This window comes from Aythya marila, assembly GCF_965140915.1.
Source record: "Aythya marila genome assembly, chromosome: 2".
Lineage (NCBI taxonomy): Eukaryota > Metazoa > Chordata > Aves > Anseriformes > Anatidae > Aythya > Aythya marila.
This window is the reverse complement of record NC_139043.1, coordinates 143237941-143254171: the sequence shown is the minus strand read 5'-3', so window position 1 is coordinate 143254171 and position 16231 is coordinate 143237941. Positions and strand designations below refer to the sequence as shown.

The 16231-nt window shown below is 39.9% G+C and overlaps 1 protein-coding gene across 1 annotated transcript in view; it reads left to right on the top strand.

The window, feature by feature from the left end:
- SAMD12 (sterile alpha motif domain containing 12) overlaps positions 1-16231 on the top strand; it is a 174452-nt gene that overhangs the window by 86359 nt on the left and 71862 nt on the right. Inside the window, 4 exon segments of the mRNA XM_082755026.1 lie at positions 369-509; positions 11238-11258; positions 11261-11281; positions 11284-11307. Coding sequence (XP_082611152.1) covers positions 369-509; positions 11238-11258; positions 11261-11281; positions 11284-11307 — 207 coding nt within the window.

Genomic DNA, 16231 nt, shown 5'->3' with positions numbered 1-16231 from the left:
GACAGTAATTTACATGTTTGATAATAGGTGAGGGCCTGTTTAGACACCTGGACCAATTGTAGACTTCTGGGGGAGGCCAGCTGGCACTCAGCTACAGCAGTTGGTCATCTAAAATGGCACCAGATACCGATTTTCCATGTCCAGATGGCTCACAAAGTATCAAAACAATATATAAAGTCAAGAGAAAGGGGAAGAGTGGAACACAGATCTCTTGACAGTAAAACAGTACCTAACTGAGGAGACTATCATCTCAGACTGAAGTATTTCAGGGCTGGGAGTTTTTGCTGTAGGAAACTAGCCCATCAGAGTGAGAATATTACATTAATGGAAATCCTTGTGTGATTTTTCTTTCTGACTTTTGCATCCAGGCCGTGCTTTGCTGAGACTTACTGACAAAAAGCTTGAACGAATGGGCATTGCCCAGGAAAGCCTGCGACAGCACATTCTGCAGCAAGTCCTTCAGCTGAAGGTGAGAGAAGAAGTCCGAAACCTCCAGCTGCTTACACAAGGTATGAAAAATAATTTCGGTGTGGGCAGCTCTTGAGATCAGGTAGGAGAAGTTTGCCTGAGGGAATAAAAGGTGACTTGACATTCTGCAGCAAGAAATGATGCGTGAAAATGCCTCGTAGATTCCACATGCTTCCCAAGTTGGGAACAAAAGGTAAAATAATGCACAAACAAACAGAGATGTTCAGTTGCCTGTTTTGCATGATGAGTAGGCTCCATCTACCACTGATGGTGGTCTCACTTAAATGTCTGCTTACTAACATGAAAATAATTACGTATAAAGGGAACAAGAAGAGAACATGCTGTCTTTATAGACACTGTACATTTTGCATTAATTGTTTACTTTCAATGTGAGATAAAAGAGTAATCTCTGTAACCTGTTTTATGGTAAGAGCTGTCAGTGGAAAATTACCTGTTAGACTCAGCTTTTTGCAGATGGCTGATTCCTTTTTCATGTTGGAGTAATTTTATTGACTTGAATAGAGTTGCTTCTAATTTATGCTGCTAAGAAAAAGCAAAACTGGGCTCAATATGGAGATCTTGATTAGGAGACAGAGAAGCAGGAGTAACAAAAAAGCTTGTACATATTTTCAAAATGAGGTTAAGATGTTTCATAATGACTTGCATTATTAGATTTCTATTAGGGCTTTTTAACAGCTGTGGTAACACAGAAGAAAAGCAGTCATTGTGGTAACAGTGTAAAGTAACATTTATACATCTTTTGATACATATCTGCAGTACTTTCTCAATGCTAAACGTTGTTTGGTAGTCCAGTGAGATAGCATAAACTACACGCTTCTGTGGCGTTTTGGTTCAGTGCCTGTAATATGTCACATCGTATGAAAAAAATAGAGTTCTTCAGTACATGCAGTATATTTTTAACAAAACATCCTTCACACATGACATTATGTTCCCGATTAAGCCTTTCTCACTGTGTTTGGGGAAAAACTCTCTGATTAGTTGAGTAAGCTGCGTTTTATCTGAAAGAGCTGAACAGTTCCTTCAGGCTTGGTGTCTTGTGGATTGTGATGAGGAGCTCGAAGGGCTCCTTTATATCACCATGATCTGTGAATATGACTTCACCTCGTCTTTTGTCATGTCAAAGGCAGTGCTCACGCTGAAGCACCAGTGTGTTCGCCAGATGTGTAGAGCCCTCTTCCCTTCATCCATTCATCTTTTCATCCATTATTCCTACATCCTTTTCTCTAGTATTCTCTGAGTTCTCTCTTCCCCTACATAAGAAGTGTTATTGGAGAGTTTACAGGCTGCAAAGTTGTGGTTGCCAGCCATCACTGCCGTAGGCTGGGTTATGGAAGTAAACTCTACTGATACGGGACAGCGAAGATCCAGGAGCTGTAAATGTGGGTCAGTCGGTCACCGTAGATAGATTTCTGCATGAACCTGTATTTAGTATTGAGGACTATATGTTTCCAGGCTTCTCCTTTTCTGTTTCTCTCTGGCTTCCCTCCGGACACATCAACTATGAGTCATGATCAGTCAGACAGCGGTGACTGCTATTTCAAGGAATTTAGTGAAGCATCCTTTGAGATTTAATCCTTGTCTGTGCAGTTGAAGATACAAATTTGGACTTTGGTAAGGGCATGAATAAACACATACTGAACTATGAAAGAAAGTTCAGCAATTGATGTATGGGTGTGTGTTTAATGTAGTCTCTCTCTGCCTTGTAGAGAGAGCAGTGTTGCTTAGTCTGATCATATAAAGGCATGCCATCGTGTGCTTTATGAAAAACAGCACAAGCTTACAAAAAAGCTGATGGTCTGCAGCTCCTGCTGTCTTCCCCCAGCGTGGCACTAGCCATTGTGCTGCACTGAGTTCTGTTTTAACCTGCTTAAATAGAGCAGGAGTTACGGGGCTGTACGGCTGTCCACTGAACATTCCCTCGTGCATCAGGTCTGTGTTAATCGTGTGATCCCAGAGCAGGGGGCGATGAGTGATAGGTTGACAGCAGTGTTTCTATCCCTTATCACTTCATTTACGCCAAGCTGGAGTGTATCTGTTGAGAGTGCCTGTTTGCAAGTACTAAGGTTAAGATGCATTTTCTCAAACAAGTGCAGTCTGTAAAACTGGATGTCAGTTTTTCTCTGAAACTGGTTCTGTCCCCTTGCCCAGTTTCTTCAAACAGTGTCCACACTTGCTATGGTTTATACATTCCCAATCAAGGTTGTTACTGGAATAGATTTCCCTAAGTGTTTTTCTGTTTTGGAGATTTTTTGTCTGAAGAGTAACAGATTTGCATGCCAGAAGTTTCTGCTTTATGAAAATTCCACCTGCAAAATGCAGCCCTCAGTGCCGCAGTAGCTACACTGTCCTCTGCTGTCCTCCAAAATGTCCTCAAAAAATGGGAAAAAGAAAGCCCTCTTGTCTCTCAGTGCAGAGCTCAAGAGATCTTTAGGTAAAAGAAGCCACTAAAAATCCTTTCTGAATTCATTTAGCACACCAGCTGGGTTACAAGCAGTGAGGTCCTAATTCAGAGCCCATTGATGTCTGCAAAACGACTTCCACTGACTTTACTTCGTATCCTGATTGAAGCTGGAGGGGACAGGGAGAGTTTAAAAAAACAGCATTATGTAGTATTTATCAGATATTTTAAGTGTTTTTGTGTTCTGTTGGCTACAGAGAAAGTTAACCTCATTTTAAAAACTCAACAGAGAACTAGCATTCTTTTCCACTCCTGTTTTAGAAAATTGCTTAAAACTGCTTCATTCTTCTTCATTCAGGACACACCATCCAGTCTGTTCTGGGGATCTTAAAGCCAGAATAGTATGTGATTGTGTAATTGAAGACTTGTCTCGAGTTTTAGGAAGACTTTTCTTTGGAGTAAGGACTGCCTGATTGAGGCTATTATCTGCAGAAATGCTATTCCAACCTGCTCTAGGATAGAAGGGTACAGGCCCAACTACTGATCTCTGCTTTTTTCCTAGACTTAGTGATGTTGAGGAACTAATTTGACAAAATACCTTCCAGTGTCTCTTAGGGAGAGCTGCACACTGCTGGAAACACCATTGTACTGTTTCCACTCTAAACCTAAGTTGAAAGATCTTTTTTTTTTTTTTTTTTTTTTTAAAAAAAAATCCTACATAACTACACAAAGAAGTTATTTTGAGATTTTTCAATGTGAGTCCTGGTTTTGGCTAGCATAGAAGAGACTGTCCTCAAAATGGTAGAACAATGCTATGTGTGATTCTCTGCAAAGTATCCACAGACAGCCATCTGCTAATAGGGCTGAGCTTATCAGGCACTTTTGAATTTAGATTAAATTCAGATACCTGCATTCAAGATGACATTGGAGCCACTCCTGTGCTTCTCTCTGAGTTTCATATAGGGCAAAACACTACTTGAATATGCTGCCTGGCCACAGGATGTGCCATTTTCTTATTAAAAAAAAATATATATATCAAAATAAAAAATCTCCAGCCAGCAAGATGTGTTAGAATAAGGGTTTATGCTTCAGTGAAAAGCTTCACAGCTGTTGATACCTGTTGACATTATTTCTTCAGTAAGTTTTATACTCATCCTGCCCTGGTGCTAAAGTGCTGAAAAAAATATGTACCCACTGGTAACCACAATAAGATGAACTTTTTTCCTTCCTTCAATTTCCGAACTAGTCCCATTCAAAGTGCATTATAATGTCCTAGAATTTATATTCTTTGAGGAAAGGAAGTAGAGGGCCTTCAAAGGTGCATCTCATCTTCTGAGGAAAGACGAAGCAGGAGCCACGTGTTCCAGCGAAGGATGGTTCATTGGGCATTAGAGGAAACTCTTAACAGAAATATTGCTTTCAGGATCAGTGTGGTGAATAAACCAGGACTACGAATCCCACCCCACTGGAACCTGTTATAAGGATTTTTGTAGTATTAGCAGCCTCTTAGTACTAGAGTAAAGGCAGGCATGATCAAGCAAAAAAAGTTTGAGCTGTTTGGCACCGAACCCTCCCAGCCTGTCAGAAACATTACCCTAATTCCTGTTCACCTTGTCCGCTTTTTCCTTGTGAGTATTGAAGGTGGGAGGAATTTGAACGCTGCCTTTCCAGCTTGCACGACCGCGTCTGAGGACGTTTGTTGTCGTTTTCCATACTCAAAGCCTTAAAGTGCTAGACCTACTCCCATTGTCTGAGTTCCCACATAGGGAAGACCTTCCCCGTTGTGATGGGTCCTGTACACAGCACGAATGGCTGGGAATTACACACCTGCCTGAAAGGGGATTTGAGCAGTGGGAAGATCTGAGGACAGAGGGCCTTCTGAAGTGCAGGACTGGAAGGGCTTTTGGAATCAAGAGAAGATTGCAGCTTGCCGTCCCCCTGCTGTGTAGGCTTTATGGATACAGCAGTATCTGAGCTGTTGTTGTCTAGTGTCTTTTATGTCTCTTAAAGAACCGTTTCTTGGGATCAGGACAACTCTGTCATCCTTGTAAAGAAGTCTGAACAGCTGAAGTTCGTGATAGAGGGTGATCCTGTTACACTTCCAGGACATACTGTTTTCTTTCCTGGGTACATTCTGGACTCAAGGTTTTGGCATCTAAGGAATCAGGAGTTCCTTCCGCCAGAAACACTCCTTTTCATGTCTGTAAAAAACAGCAGATGTTGCCTCTGTGTGCAGTCAAGGTAGGCAGTGTGTTTGCCTTCCCAGGCAGCTGATGGGAGGAAGTGTGTAAGACTTGTGGAATTTGGGTTTCATGTCCCTGTGGTGGTGTTTGGAGCCATGAGGCATTTGAAATGTTGTCTGTCCTCTTACCAGGCACCCGTTTTCTTTTGTTTTCATTATCTTGACCTCACCTTTTTTCTTTTCCTTAAGTGGAAGCTTCCAGCTAGTCAGGAAGAGCCTTTCTTCTTCTAGCACAAATTACTATGCAAATGTTTCTTGCATATGCTGCATACATGGCATCTATCCAATGCACAGAAAAAAACAGTTGATAGTTCAGAAAAGCTCCAGCAAACTTAATTCCCAGCTGATTTCCTTTGCTTTGTGCTCTTGTTATGCTCCAAAATCTCTAAGAGACCTCATAAATTGAAAATAAAGAATAACATTGAAATACTGGCAGAATTTGTCCAAAAGTCCAGGGATAAACTACTCTATTCCAGGACTCAGAATGGTAAATTGCCTGGTTATAGAAAAAGAAGTTTTAATCATCTTCTCCATCCTGGTTTATTTTCACTATATGTCCTTACCCCTCTCACTTCCTTCCGTTGTATGTTGTCTCCTGTGCCGCTGTAGGAATCTTAGCACTTGTGCTAAGTGCTTAACACTTCTCTTCCAAGACCATAAAACGACTTTGTTGCCATCCTGGAGTACAAAAGAGCAGTCTTTGTTGTATTTTTCTCCTAGTCAAGGACATATACAGCACTTAAAGAGGAGACTTGGTAGTTAGAAGCTGTGGTTGTTTCTGAGAGGTTTTTCAGATTTTAGGCACTGTTAAGTTTTCTGAAAATCGATTTTTTTCAGGTTACAAGTATGCACTGAGGGTTTCTCTATAGTTTTCATTTGCTTTAGCTGTAGTAGAATATTGTATGTGGAGTGTCTATTTGAGCACAGATAAAATGTTTAAAATACATGCTTCGGTGATGATGAATATCAAGTTCCATCTATGGCATCTGTTATTTGAATTTCATGTTTCTGGTTTCTAACCTGAAGAATATACTTCACAGTGCAATCAACAGTCCCTGATAGACCATTGAATTGCTGTGGTTCTAATAGTTACCTTTTAGCTGTTGCTGTGATGCTAATATATATACATGTATATATTCTTATGAAATCACCAAGATAGCCAGCTGACAAAGTTCCAGTACACTGGCCAATACCTTGTAGTGCAGTCTGGATGTGCTTAGCACAGAATTGCCCTTCCATATGCACAGCATATTATGTTGGAGTTTGAATAAGGAAAAATGTATGCAGCTCTGAAATTTGTATTGATGAACTTCTACAGCAAGATTTTAGCTGTATAATACTATTAGACGCTTGCATTTTTATATGTTTCTATAAATGATATTGCAACTTAGTCTAGCGGGAATGCAGTTTTATCCATTTTGTACGATTGATTGCAGTTGTCTCGTTTTCTTACTGTTTTATTAATGTTTGTTTTTTTTTCTCATTCCTGCTTTTCAAATTTCTTAGAAGTCAGTATGCTGGAAAATTAGGTGTGGAGAGTTTGGCCCTTCTAAGCTAATCCATACCTAAAACTGTCTTATGTGTTGAATGAATAGATCTTACATACATATTTTTATATATATGCATATTTCCCCACTCATGTGTAAATTGGAAAGAGAAGAAACAATTTTGCTAAAAGGTTTAAGAAAAAAAATAGAATATTGCTGTTTGTGCTGTGACCAGTCATGAAAGACTTTCAACCAAATAGGAAAGTTTTGAACAGTCAGAGGCTGTGATTTACCAGCAGCTGTTAGTGATCAATGCCAGCAGAAATGACTTGTTTTCACCCAGCTGAAAAGAACAGGCTGTTAAAAGGGATTCCAGCAATAGGTACAGTTGTTCACACAGAATTTAAATAAATCACGTCTACGTATTGTAAGATGGTGCCATTTGCAATGTAACATATTTGTCATTTCTAATGAGATTTTCCAGAAATCGGGCCTAGAATAAAATTAGGATTGATAGTTGTTTTATGAAATAAATAATCAGGGCCCTAACTATACGTTCCTTCCTACCCCTTGGAAAATACATAGGAATTTACACTGCTGGGCTTGTGGTTGATGCAGTCTTCATCAGCTAACACCTTTGTGGTCAATTTGAGTGAGCAGAGCTGGAAGTAAGAGGACAAGTAGTGTCCTTCTGGCTCAGAAGAGTATCCCACTTCCAAATGCTCTGTCTCTGACAGAGCCAAGAACCCTGTACTCTCTGTGGTCTCATCCCCTTGTGCTCCCCACCATCCAGAAGTACTGCATTAGGAAGAATCCCTGCCTAATTCTTTTGCTATCCATGTAGTATCTGTCTTATTTTGTCATCTTTGTAAGTTCTTCACAATAAATCTTTTTTTTACAAATGGAAATATGGCATCCTCAGTGGAGCCAAAACTGCCAAAGCCTACCTTTGTGTGCCTTTGGTTGGGACTCTTCTGCCTTCTACAGAGACGAAGTAATCCCACTATTATGTGTGTGCAGTAGTAGCCATGCATCCTCTAAATTTCACGTACAGACCAGTCACATCTCAAACACGTCAGAGGAATTGTTCCTGTTGCTCTCCATTGATTATTGTAGAAGCTCAGGATGTCTGTCAGGTGTATTTGTCTACAGGGCAGACTACTAATATTAGGTGAGATCAATTCCTACTCGCTATGCCTAAATGTAAACTCTGAACAGCAAAATGCTGTTCTGAAAGCTGGATGAATTGCCCTCTGCACTCAGATAACACTGTATTTCCGATTTTATGAAACCAGTATTACTGACGCCTGCATAAATGTGTTCTGTTGGAAAAGTGTTTCACCATATTGGTACTTTTAACAAACACCAAAGTCACTTAAACCCTTTTTGAAAATATAAAGTTTTGCTGTTTTCAATCCCTGTAGGTGGACTTTGCCAAATAGTTCAAAAGCATTTTTTCTTCCTGTTGTTGCTAGCATTTATGGCCTGTGCAATAAAGATTTATAATTACTGGAAAGAATCAAGGGAGGTAGGAGAAAAACCCTCTCCTTTTTATACCTTTGTAAACTTGCTTTTCTAAGTTATATAAAAAGTATGTGTTTTGTTTAAAACTTTCTCTTTTTTCACTCAATTTCTTTAAAAGCATTTCTGTAATGCAATTTTAAAAATGAATGTGGTTCTATTCAAATAAAAGTTTTCTTTTAATGGCTTTTATGCTTCCTGTGATAGAGCACCTTCATTTACTCAGTCATACGTGGTCAGTCAGCAGTGTTATGATCCCTTTTTTTTATTTTATTTTATTACTAAGCAGTATGCTTAGTAATACTAAGCATATCACTGGCATCTTCCACAAAGGACAGGGTTGATTTTTTTTAACCTTTTTATTTGACATGATCATAAAACACAGGTACTAGACCAGTGTTTTATGACATGTTCAGGTATGATTAATATTTTTAACTATGCTAGTTCCCCCTTAAGATCAATATTATAGAATTTTTCCAGTCACTATTTGAATGGATTTTAATTGAAATTGATTCCCTATAAAGTAATATATTGAAGTGTTTAACAATGATCTTGTGGTCCTTGACATTAAGGAGTTCTGAATTCTAACAAAATTCTGAACAGCTGTCAACAAATACTTAATTTTCCTCTATGCAGCCTGAGGATAGTACTCATGAAACACCTGTAATTTTTTTTTTATTTAAGTGCTAATTCCAGCAGATGACAACATCAATACAGCAGCCACAGTTTTCAACGTGAATACTAATGGAAGTTAGTGGCCAGATTAATGTTTTTTTTAAATAAACCCATTATTCTGTTTTCAGTTCAGTTACAGCTGTGTTGTGTGATCATAACGTATAAGAAGGACGTGGACCTATTAGAATGAGCCCAGAAGAGGGCTAAAATGATGATCAGAGGGCTGGAGCACCTCTCCTATGAAAAAAGGGTGAGGGAGCCTGGAGAAGAGAAGGCTCTGGGGAGACCTTAGAGCGGCCTGCCAGTACTTAAAGGGGGCCTACAGGAAAGCTGGGGAGGGACTCTTTGTCAGGGAGTGTAGGGATAGGACAAGGGGTAATGGCTTTAAACTAAAACGGGCTAAATTTAGATTAGATATAAGGACGAAATTCTTCATTCAGAGAGTGATTAGGCATTGGACCAGGTTGCCCAGAGAAGCTGTGGATGCCCCATCCCTGGAGGTGCTCAAGGCCAGGCTGGATGGGGCTTTGGACAACCTGGGCTGGTGGGAGGTGTCCCTGCCACCAGGGGGTTGGGACTGGGTGATCTCTAAGGTCCCTTCCAACCCAAGCCATTCTATGAATATTGAAATGTGTACTGTTACGTGTAGTTTTACATTCACAGAATTTTCAAAGTTTTTACCAGTAAAAAAATGACTCCCAGTCACCTGTCTTATTAAAATTTACCCGTGTGAAGAAAGGATGCATTGTGAAAATCTGCAGTGAGTCATTCCTTACAGAACTCAGGTGTCATCTGTAAGGCCATTGAGTAAGTCTTTGTTTTTCTCAGTATAAGAGTAAAGAAAAGCTCCTCAACCACACTAAGGTTTCATCCACATCCTAGAGCTTATTCTAAGTTATCCACATAGTTAGAAAATGAGTTAGTTTACATACACTTGGCTTGTACCACTGACGTCCACCTGAAGACAACCTCATTAGAAAACATCTGAGCTTAGGAGTGCTCATCTCATTTTATATCCAGACAGCCCGATACAAAATGTCAGGACTCTGACCAGGCACGCTCATTCAATTATACAAGAGAGCTGGAGCTCATCTTCAGGAACTATAGGGAAAGCATGGTAGAGGCTTTTGTATGTAAACAAGAAAGCATGTCAAGGTTCCCCTTCAAGCTTGAGAGCAGTCTGAAGGCATACACATTGACACGGTTGTAGAGCTTTGAGCCCTCTCCACTAGAAATAGGATTCAGGTCTTCCCAGTCAGTTCACCTGGGACACCCAGCTGCCGTCAGCTGGCATCTCATGCTGTGAGGTGCATTTGAAGCCACTTCAACACCTGGGTCTTGGAACAAATAATTTTGCCTTGTCATTTACTGAGACCAGTTAGGAAGCTTTGCTGGCAATAACATCAGTCAACAGACTCCGAAGTTCAGTTCGTGTTTTCTGTGTTGAGGGAGCACTGTTGTGTAGGATTTTCAGGAGATGGGTTTTGAGAAAAAGACCTGGAAAAATAAGGTTTTGCAAAGCAAAAAGAAGGGGTTCTTTCTAACTGATTATGTCTTTGTTCAGGGAGCAGTAATGCAAAACTTCTGTTATTAAAATGTGTTCTCCAAAGTCCTCTAGACAGTATGTTTTTTTCTTTTCTTTTCTCTTCAGCTTATGTCAGAGGTAGAGATGGAGGGGGAATAGCAATCACATTTCCTTCTTTCTTTAAAGTGTTAGCTCATTCCAGCCTTTTCGAGAAACAAAGAGGAAAGGCTTCTTTCTATTGCTATTTCTTTTCGTCTTTCATTCCTTTACGAACTCCTGAGTAACTGAGGATTGTCGTTAAAGTTGGGCCAAGAGATTAGTATCTACTGCTCTAGTTTTCCTTCACGGGTTTTTCCTTAGCCTGAGTGTTTAAAGAGCTGATTAGACTGCAGTTGTCTGGTGAGGAATTTCTTCAGCTTGTTCGAGAGAGCGTAGATATGTGAAACGCTATTCAGCCGTGCCTTGTGATTTTCTGTCATAAGGTGCCAAGATGGTCCGGCCGCGTTTAAAGACTCCTGGATGCCGGAAGAAGCAATCAGCATTATCTTAGACAATGGACTGGCTTTTAAAAGTGTCAGGCAATTAAGGTTGCAGATAGACTTTTGCAAATTCCCCAGGCTCATCACTCCCCCGGTGTCACAGCGGTTATAATTCTTGGTCCAAACTTGAAAGACTTTCTGAAGCAAACCATTTTTCACATGAAAGGGACAGGAAAAGGAAGGGAGGGATAGTCCTACCTCCACAGCTCCACTGACAAATCTGCTGTCACCTGCGGAGTTTCTGAATGCATCTTTCTCTAGGCTCACGAATTACCTTAATGTGTCCAGCATTGCAGCTGCCATCTGTTCTGGTGGAGCTGTTGGCTGTGACACTAATCACTGATGCTGTTGACTTTTGTAGATCTCTACTTAAACCTGGATCATAGTTTTTGAGGATCATGGAAAGTAGCCAGCCCTTACAGCCCATCAAGGTAACAGATGTCTTTTTGTTGGGTTGTATCTTCTTAAAATGAGATATCTAATAGTTTTTTTGTCTTTTTTTTTTGTTGTTGTTCTTTCTGGAAATCTATCTTTTAGGTGTAAAGGGTTTTTTAGCTGTTGCTATGAAAATAGCGTTTTATTTTCTTCTAATCCTAATAAGCTGTTTTTGGGAGTGAATTATTGTTGTTTACTGATACTTGCTTGCTGAAATTGTTTGTTGATAAGTTCTCTTTCTCCCTTCTTAAATATCAGCTGCTGTGTTAAGCACTAAAATGTGTGATTGTTGCTTTGTCAGCAACTCATGTTTTCCTTTATTATACTGTTACTGCTGTTCTTGAGATCTCTTTGGTTCTGTCTAATAATGGGACTTGTCACTATGGGAATTTTACTCTACTTCTACATGGTTTAACTGATCACATGATAATTCTAGTATAAGAATTTGTTTTACAAGTTTCTTCAGAGTTTTCTCTTGATCCAGATGATCAGAACCCAGGGTATTTACATGAGGAACGTTAAACAGATGCTGGACCAGAGAAGAGGACTCATTTTATCATGGATATCTCTAAGAATTAGGAGCACCTGATGTCTTCTTTAAGCTTCTGCTGCTTATAATTAATGTGGATAAGGTCTTTGAGAAAGTCTTCAGATGACTCAAGTCTTGGTCCATACTCTTCACACACACAATCTGTATCAATTCTAGTGCAGTGAGCGTATAGCAAGAGCAGTTACTGAGAAGAATGCAGATCTATGTCTACCATCAGCTACAGGTTGGTTTTATCCAAATAATCTCACTTTAAAAATCTGAGACCTCAACTTTGCTCTTGGTTCTATGAGGGCAAATGAAGAAGTAATGCTCCATTGATTTTGGTGAAATGTGAAACTAGTTAAAATGAGAACAAGATCAACCCCATTTTTCCTCTACAGCATGAGACTATAAAGCCCATTCAAATCAATGAAGGGTACCGATGACTCTGCTGACCTCTGGATCAAATCCATAACCCTTTTTAGTAACTTAATTAAAACCGCAAATACAGAAGCATAAGTGTTCTGTTCTTTAAGTCAGCACAGGTCTTTCTAAAATTGAAAAATACCGTGATCCCTTGCCAATTTTATTGTATCTAAAATACAGTTTTGATGCATTTATCTCTTTATAAACTTTTTCTTAGCTATATAAAGCCTATTTCCTACCAGGTCTCAAATTTTCTTTTGATGATGCTCACTACCTATGTTATTTGAAATCCTAATTTTGTAATCACTGATGAAAATAAAAACCACAAAATCTTTTTTTTTTTTTTTATCTTATTTTTCTATTCATGATCTTTACTAAAATGGCATAATCAAAGATAAATACAAGTTTTAGCTTGAGCAGTTTGAAGTGTCTTTATTGTGTCTTACATTAGCCAGCCAAAAGTTAGGTGTCTATTTGAAGTCCTTGCTCACATTTCTCAAGTAATCAATGAAGAGTGATAGCCACCTCCAGAGATAATCTGTGCCTTTCTAAAACAGATGCCCATGATAGGCACAATGCATTGCCCTCTGGAGGCTCTTTCCTTTGTCAGCTGGAGGCCTAGCCATCTAATTTGGGTTAGCTAAAAATGAATAGAGGAAAAGCAAGGCAGTAGATTTTGCCATTTTTTGCTTCTCAGCATGAAGTATATAACAAGTGACGTTACCTACTTTTAATTTGCCGACAATCTTCCACTGCCTTAGTATATTAATTTTTCTGCCGTTATCTGTACCTGTTAGCAGCATTTGGTTATGCTATGCCCTTAAATTGATTTTTTTTTTTTTTGCTATAATTCATAGCATCATCTTTCACATGCTATTACTTTCTGTGTGAAGAATTTTTCACCTGAGCTAACTACTGCTCACTGGTAGCAGAATTAAAGCGCCAACCGAAAAGGCTAAAATTAATAAATTACAAGTTCTGGGTTAAGGGGTTTCGGTGTGGTTTTCCTACTTGTAATTTAAATGTTCCTTTAGTGTGAATCAGTGATGGACTCATTTTATAAACTGTCCTGGGTTATAAATTACCTGTGCTTTGGCAATTTTTCTTGACTATGAATTCTTTAATAACTAGGGTTAGACAGGTCCTGTCCTCTGAGTTCCTCCTCTTATCTGGATGTGGTTGAGCCTGATGCAAATAGTAAACCATTAGTATTATTTTGGGACTGTGGCTTTTCTTGCCTCTCTGAAGGTGGTTCGAGTCGTGCACATGAAGGCCAGGACCAGGCTGAGAGCCCCAACTGAAGAGCTCATTGGGAACTTAACTTTTTGCTTTGTAATTCAGAAAAGTTACTGAAAACTTTTCGCTTTCATGTAATTTGTATTAGCAATGAAGGTGTAAGTCTCTTGAAAGCTGTGAACTGCATAGTTTGAATTAAATAGAAAGGCTGGTAAAGCCTATCCAAAAATGACTCAAAATAATAACACAAAAGAATGACTGGAAAACCAAGCTTTTTCATTCTTCTTTTGTTTGTGCTTTCTGTGTCTCCCTTGAAGCTCTTTTGCATTCTCATGCAGCTTGTTCGTTTTATTGAATGCTAAAGCCTTTTACCATCTGCCAAAAGGTTTTATTTTGGGGTTTCCTCTCATGTGGGAGGGTGGTTTCCTCCTTCCCTTCGTGCTAGTTTCATTGCTATCTTTAGGACTCCGAGCCTACTGGAGACCTTCCTGTCTCCCTTTTATTACATATTCTCATCCTTCCTTGCTGCAAGTTCCTGCCCCCGGGGGCAAAGAATAAAACGAGAACTGAAGCTGCCTTTTTGAGCTGCCTGCCTGATGCGGGTGGCTTTTGTTTTAAAGGCAGGAGTCTGGTTCCTGGAGTGCAGGTCTGAGTGCCCTCAGTAGAAAAACTCCCTGGCTTGGGTGTTTTGAGGAATGGTCCTTGCACAGAGGTGTGTGCAACTGCCCAGTGCTTCAGCTGCAGGTTTAATGGGCTTCTGAAAAAGGACATCTTCTCTAAAAGCAGCTTACTCTTCTCTATTTATTAGTCTTTTACTTCCACACGTGAACCCAACCTGATCTGCCACTGTTAGGACATCCACAGCCTTTTCATTTCTCCCTTATGTGGGAACTTCCAGATGTTTATTTTTTCTACGAACATATTGATTTCCTACCTTTCTGCTATAGAGAAAAAGAAATTTGAGGTGTTATATTTGCAGAGTGATAGAATTGCATTTTTTTTTTTTTATCCCAAGAACAAAATAAAGTAGATGGCAGCCTGGACTTCTTCAGTATGAGGTAGTAATAGGACTGTAATGTCATTTTATTTGTGATTAGCTTATCTCTTGGATGCTGAGATTTTCTAATCTCTCTCCTTCCGTCATCACCCAGCTCTCTTTAAAGCTCCATCCTCCTTCAGTTTATTTACTCTCCTTCTCTAATTGAGAACTTTATTGTTGATCACCATGAAAAATTGTCAGTGCTTAAAAATAAATGATCCATCTCCCATCTCCTCAGCACGACTAGTTTTTATGGCTCTAGGAATCTACTGAAAGCTTGAGCTGGGGATGAGGAGGATGAGGATGTCCCAGAGTGTTACCTAAATGTCTGATCTGCAAATGAAAAGGGATACTGGGATTTCTGTTCAGGAAAGTGCCAATAAGGCTGCCCATTTTTAGTCACTGGGCATTTTAATGACATTCACATCAAAACTCCAGCTACAGCATTGTACAGAGAGGTCAGCGGGGCCCATTTCTAACAGGAGAATTGTGCAAACTTCGCACAGCAGACTGGGATGGCATCCTCCTGAAAAATAAGAGGGCTGTGTGACAAAAAAAAAATCAAGCAGGAGGAGACACATACTTCTTCATTTAGAAAGCAAGATTTTAAAATCTCATTATAGTTGGAAAGGACAGCAGTCTCTCTGAATTTGATAAGGGAAGAGGAAAAAAATGTTTCCAATGGACATACATCACCCAGGGTTTGTATGTCCGAGCAAACAGAGCTTTCCATGTTCTCCCCGTCACACGCATGCACACACACTTTAATTGGATAAGAACGTAAACAGTAAATTAAGGATATGATTAAAAATTTAACAGCCACTGCAGAAACCATCAATAGTAAGTGCTTATTAACTTACATATAACAGCGTGCTGGTGTGATAGCTTCAAATTGGCTGCTGAAACCGATTTGCAGCAAATAGGGCCAGCTTTCCAAAAGGACATTTCTGAGTTTCACTAATCAGGCCCTCAGCTTTAATTACATGTTTTGTTCCTTCACGATCTTTGTCGGCCTTTTTAAGACACTGATGATATGCATGACTTCCTTGAACTACAGTGGGCGATACGCTTAATCCATCACCTTTGATGCTTAGCAGAGTGAGACAGTAAAGGTCCAATCCCTCTTTGTTCAACCTTGTGCGTTGCGAGACTTCTGTAATTTACCCCCCCATCTCCATCCCCTTCTTCTGCAGGGCTTCACCAGAGCCTCTGCACACTGTGCAGCCCACTGTGCTGGCTGTTTGTTTATGTACGTGTTGAATGATAAGCTGAAGGTCGAAGCTGCTTTGCACATCTGAGATCCGCGTTTACACCTGTGATGTGCAGAGCAGCTCCATCTGGCACTGCACGGCAGAAGCTGAAGTTTTTGGATTGGGAACTCCTCCCACCCCACAGTCCTTTCCCAGCCCATCTCCTCGTATTTATGCCCTACTCTCTTGTATGACCTGCATGTGGAGTCAGAGGACAAGAAGTTTGGCCATTTGCTTCATTAGAGTCAGTGTGGTTTTGACCTAGAACAAGTCATTCTCAGTAGGACTGTTACAGCCTGGATTCAATGCTGACAGCTCAATGTTAGCTTTAAATATTTAGGGAAAGCTGAAACAAGGTTAAAGACCTCTCAACATTGGGACTAATCTGACAGGGCTGAGCAAAGCAGGATCTTATCTAGTGAGCTCTGTCTTCTTGGAGG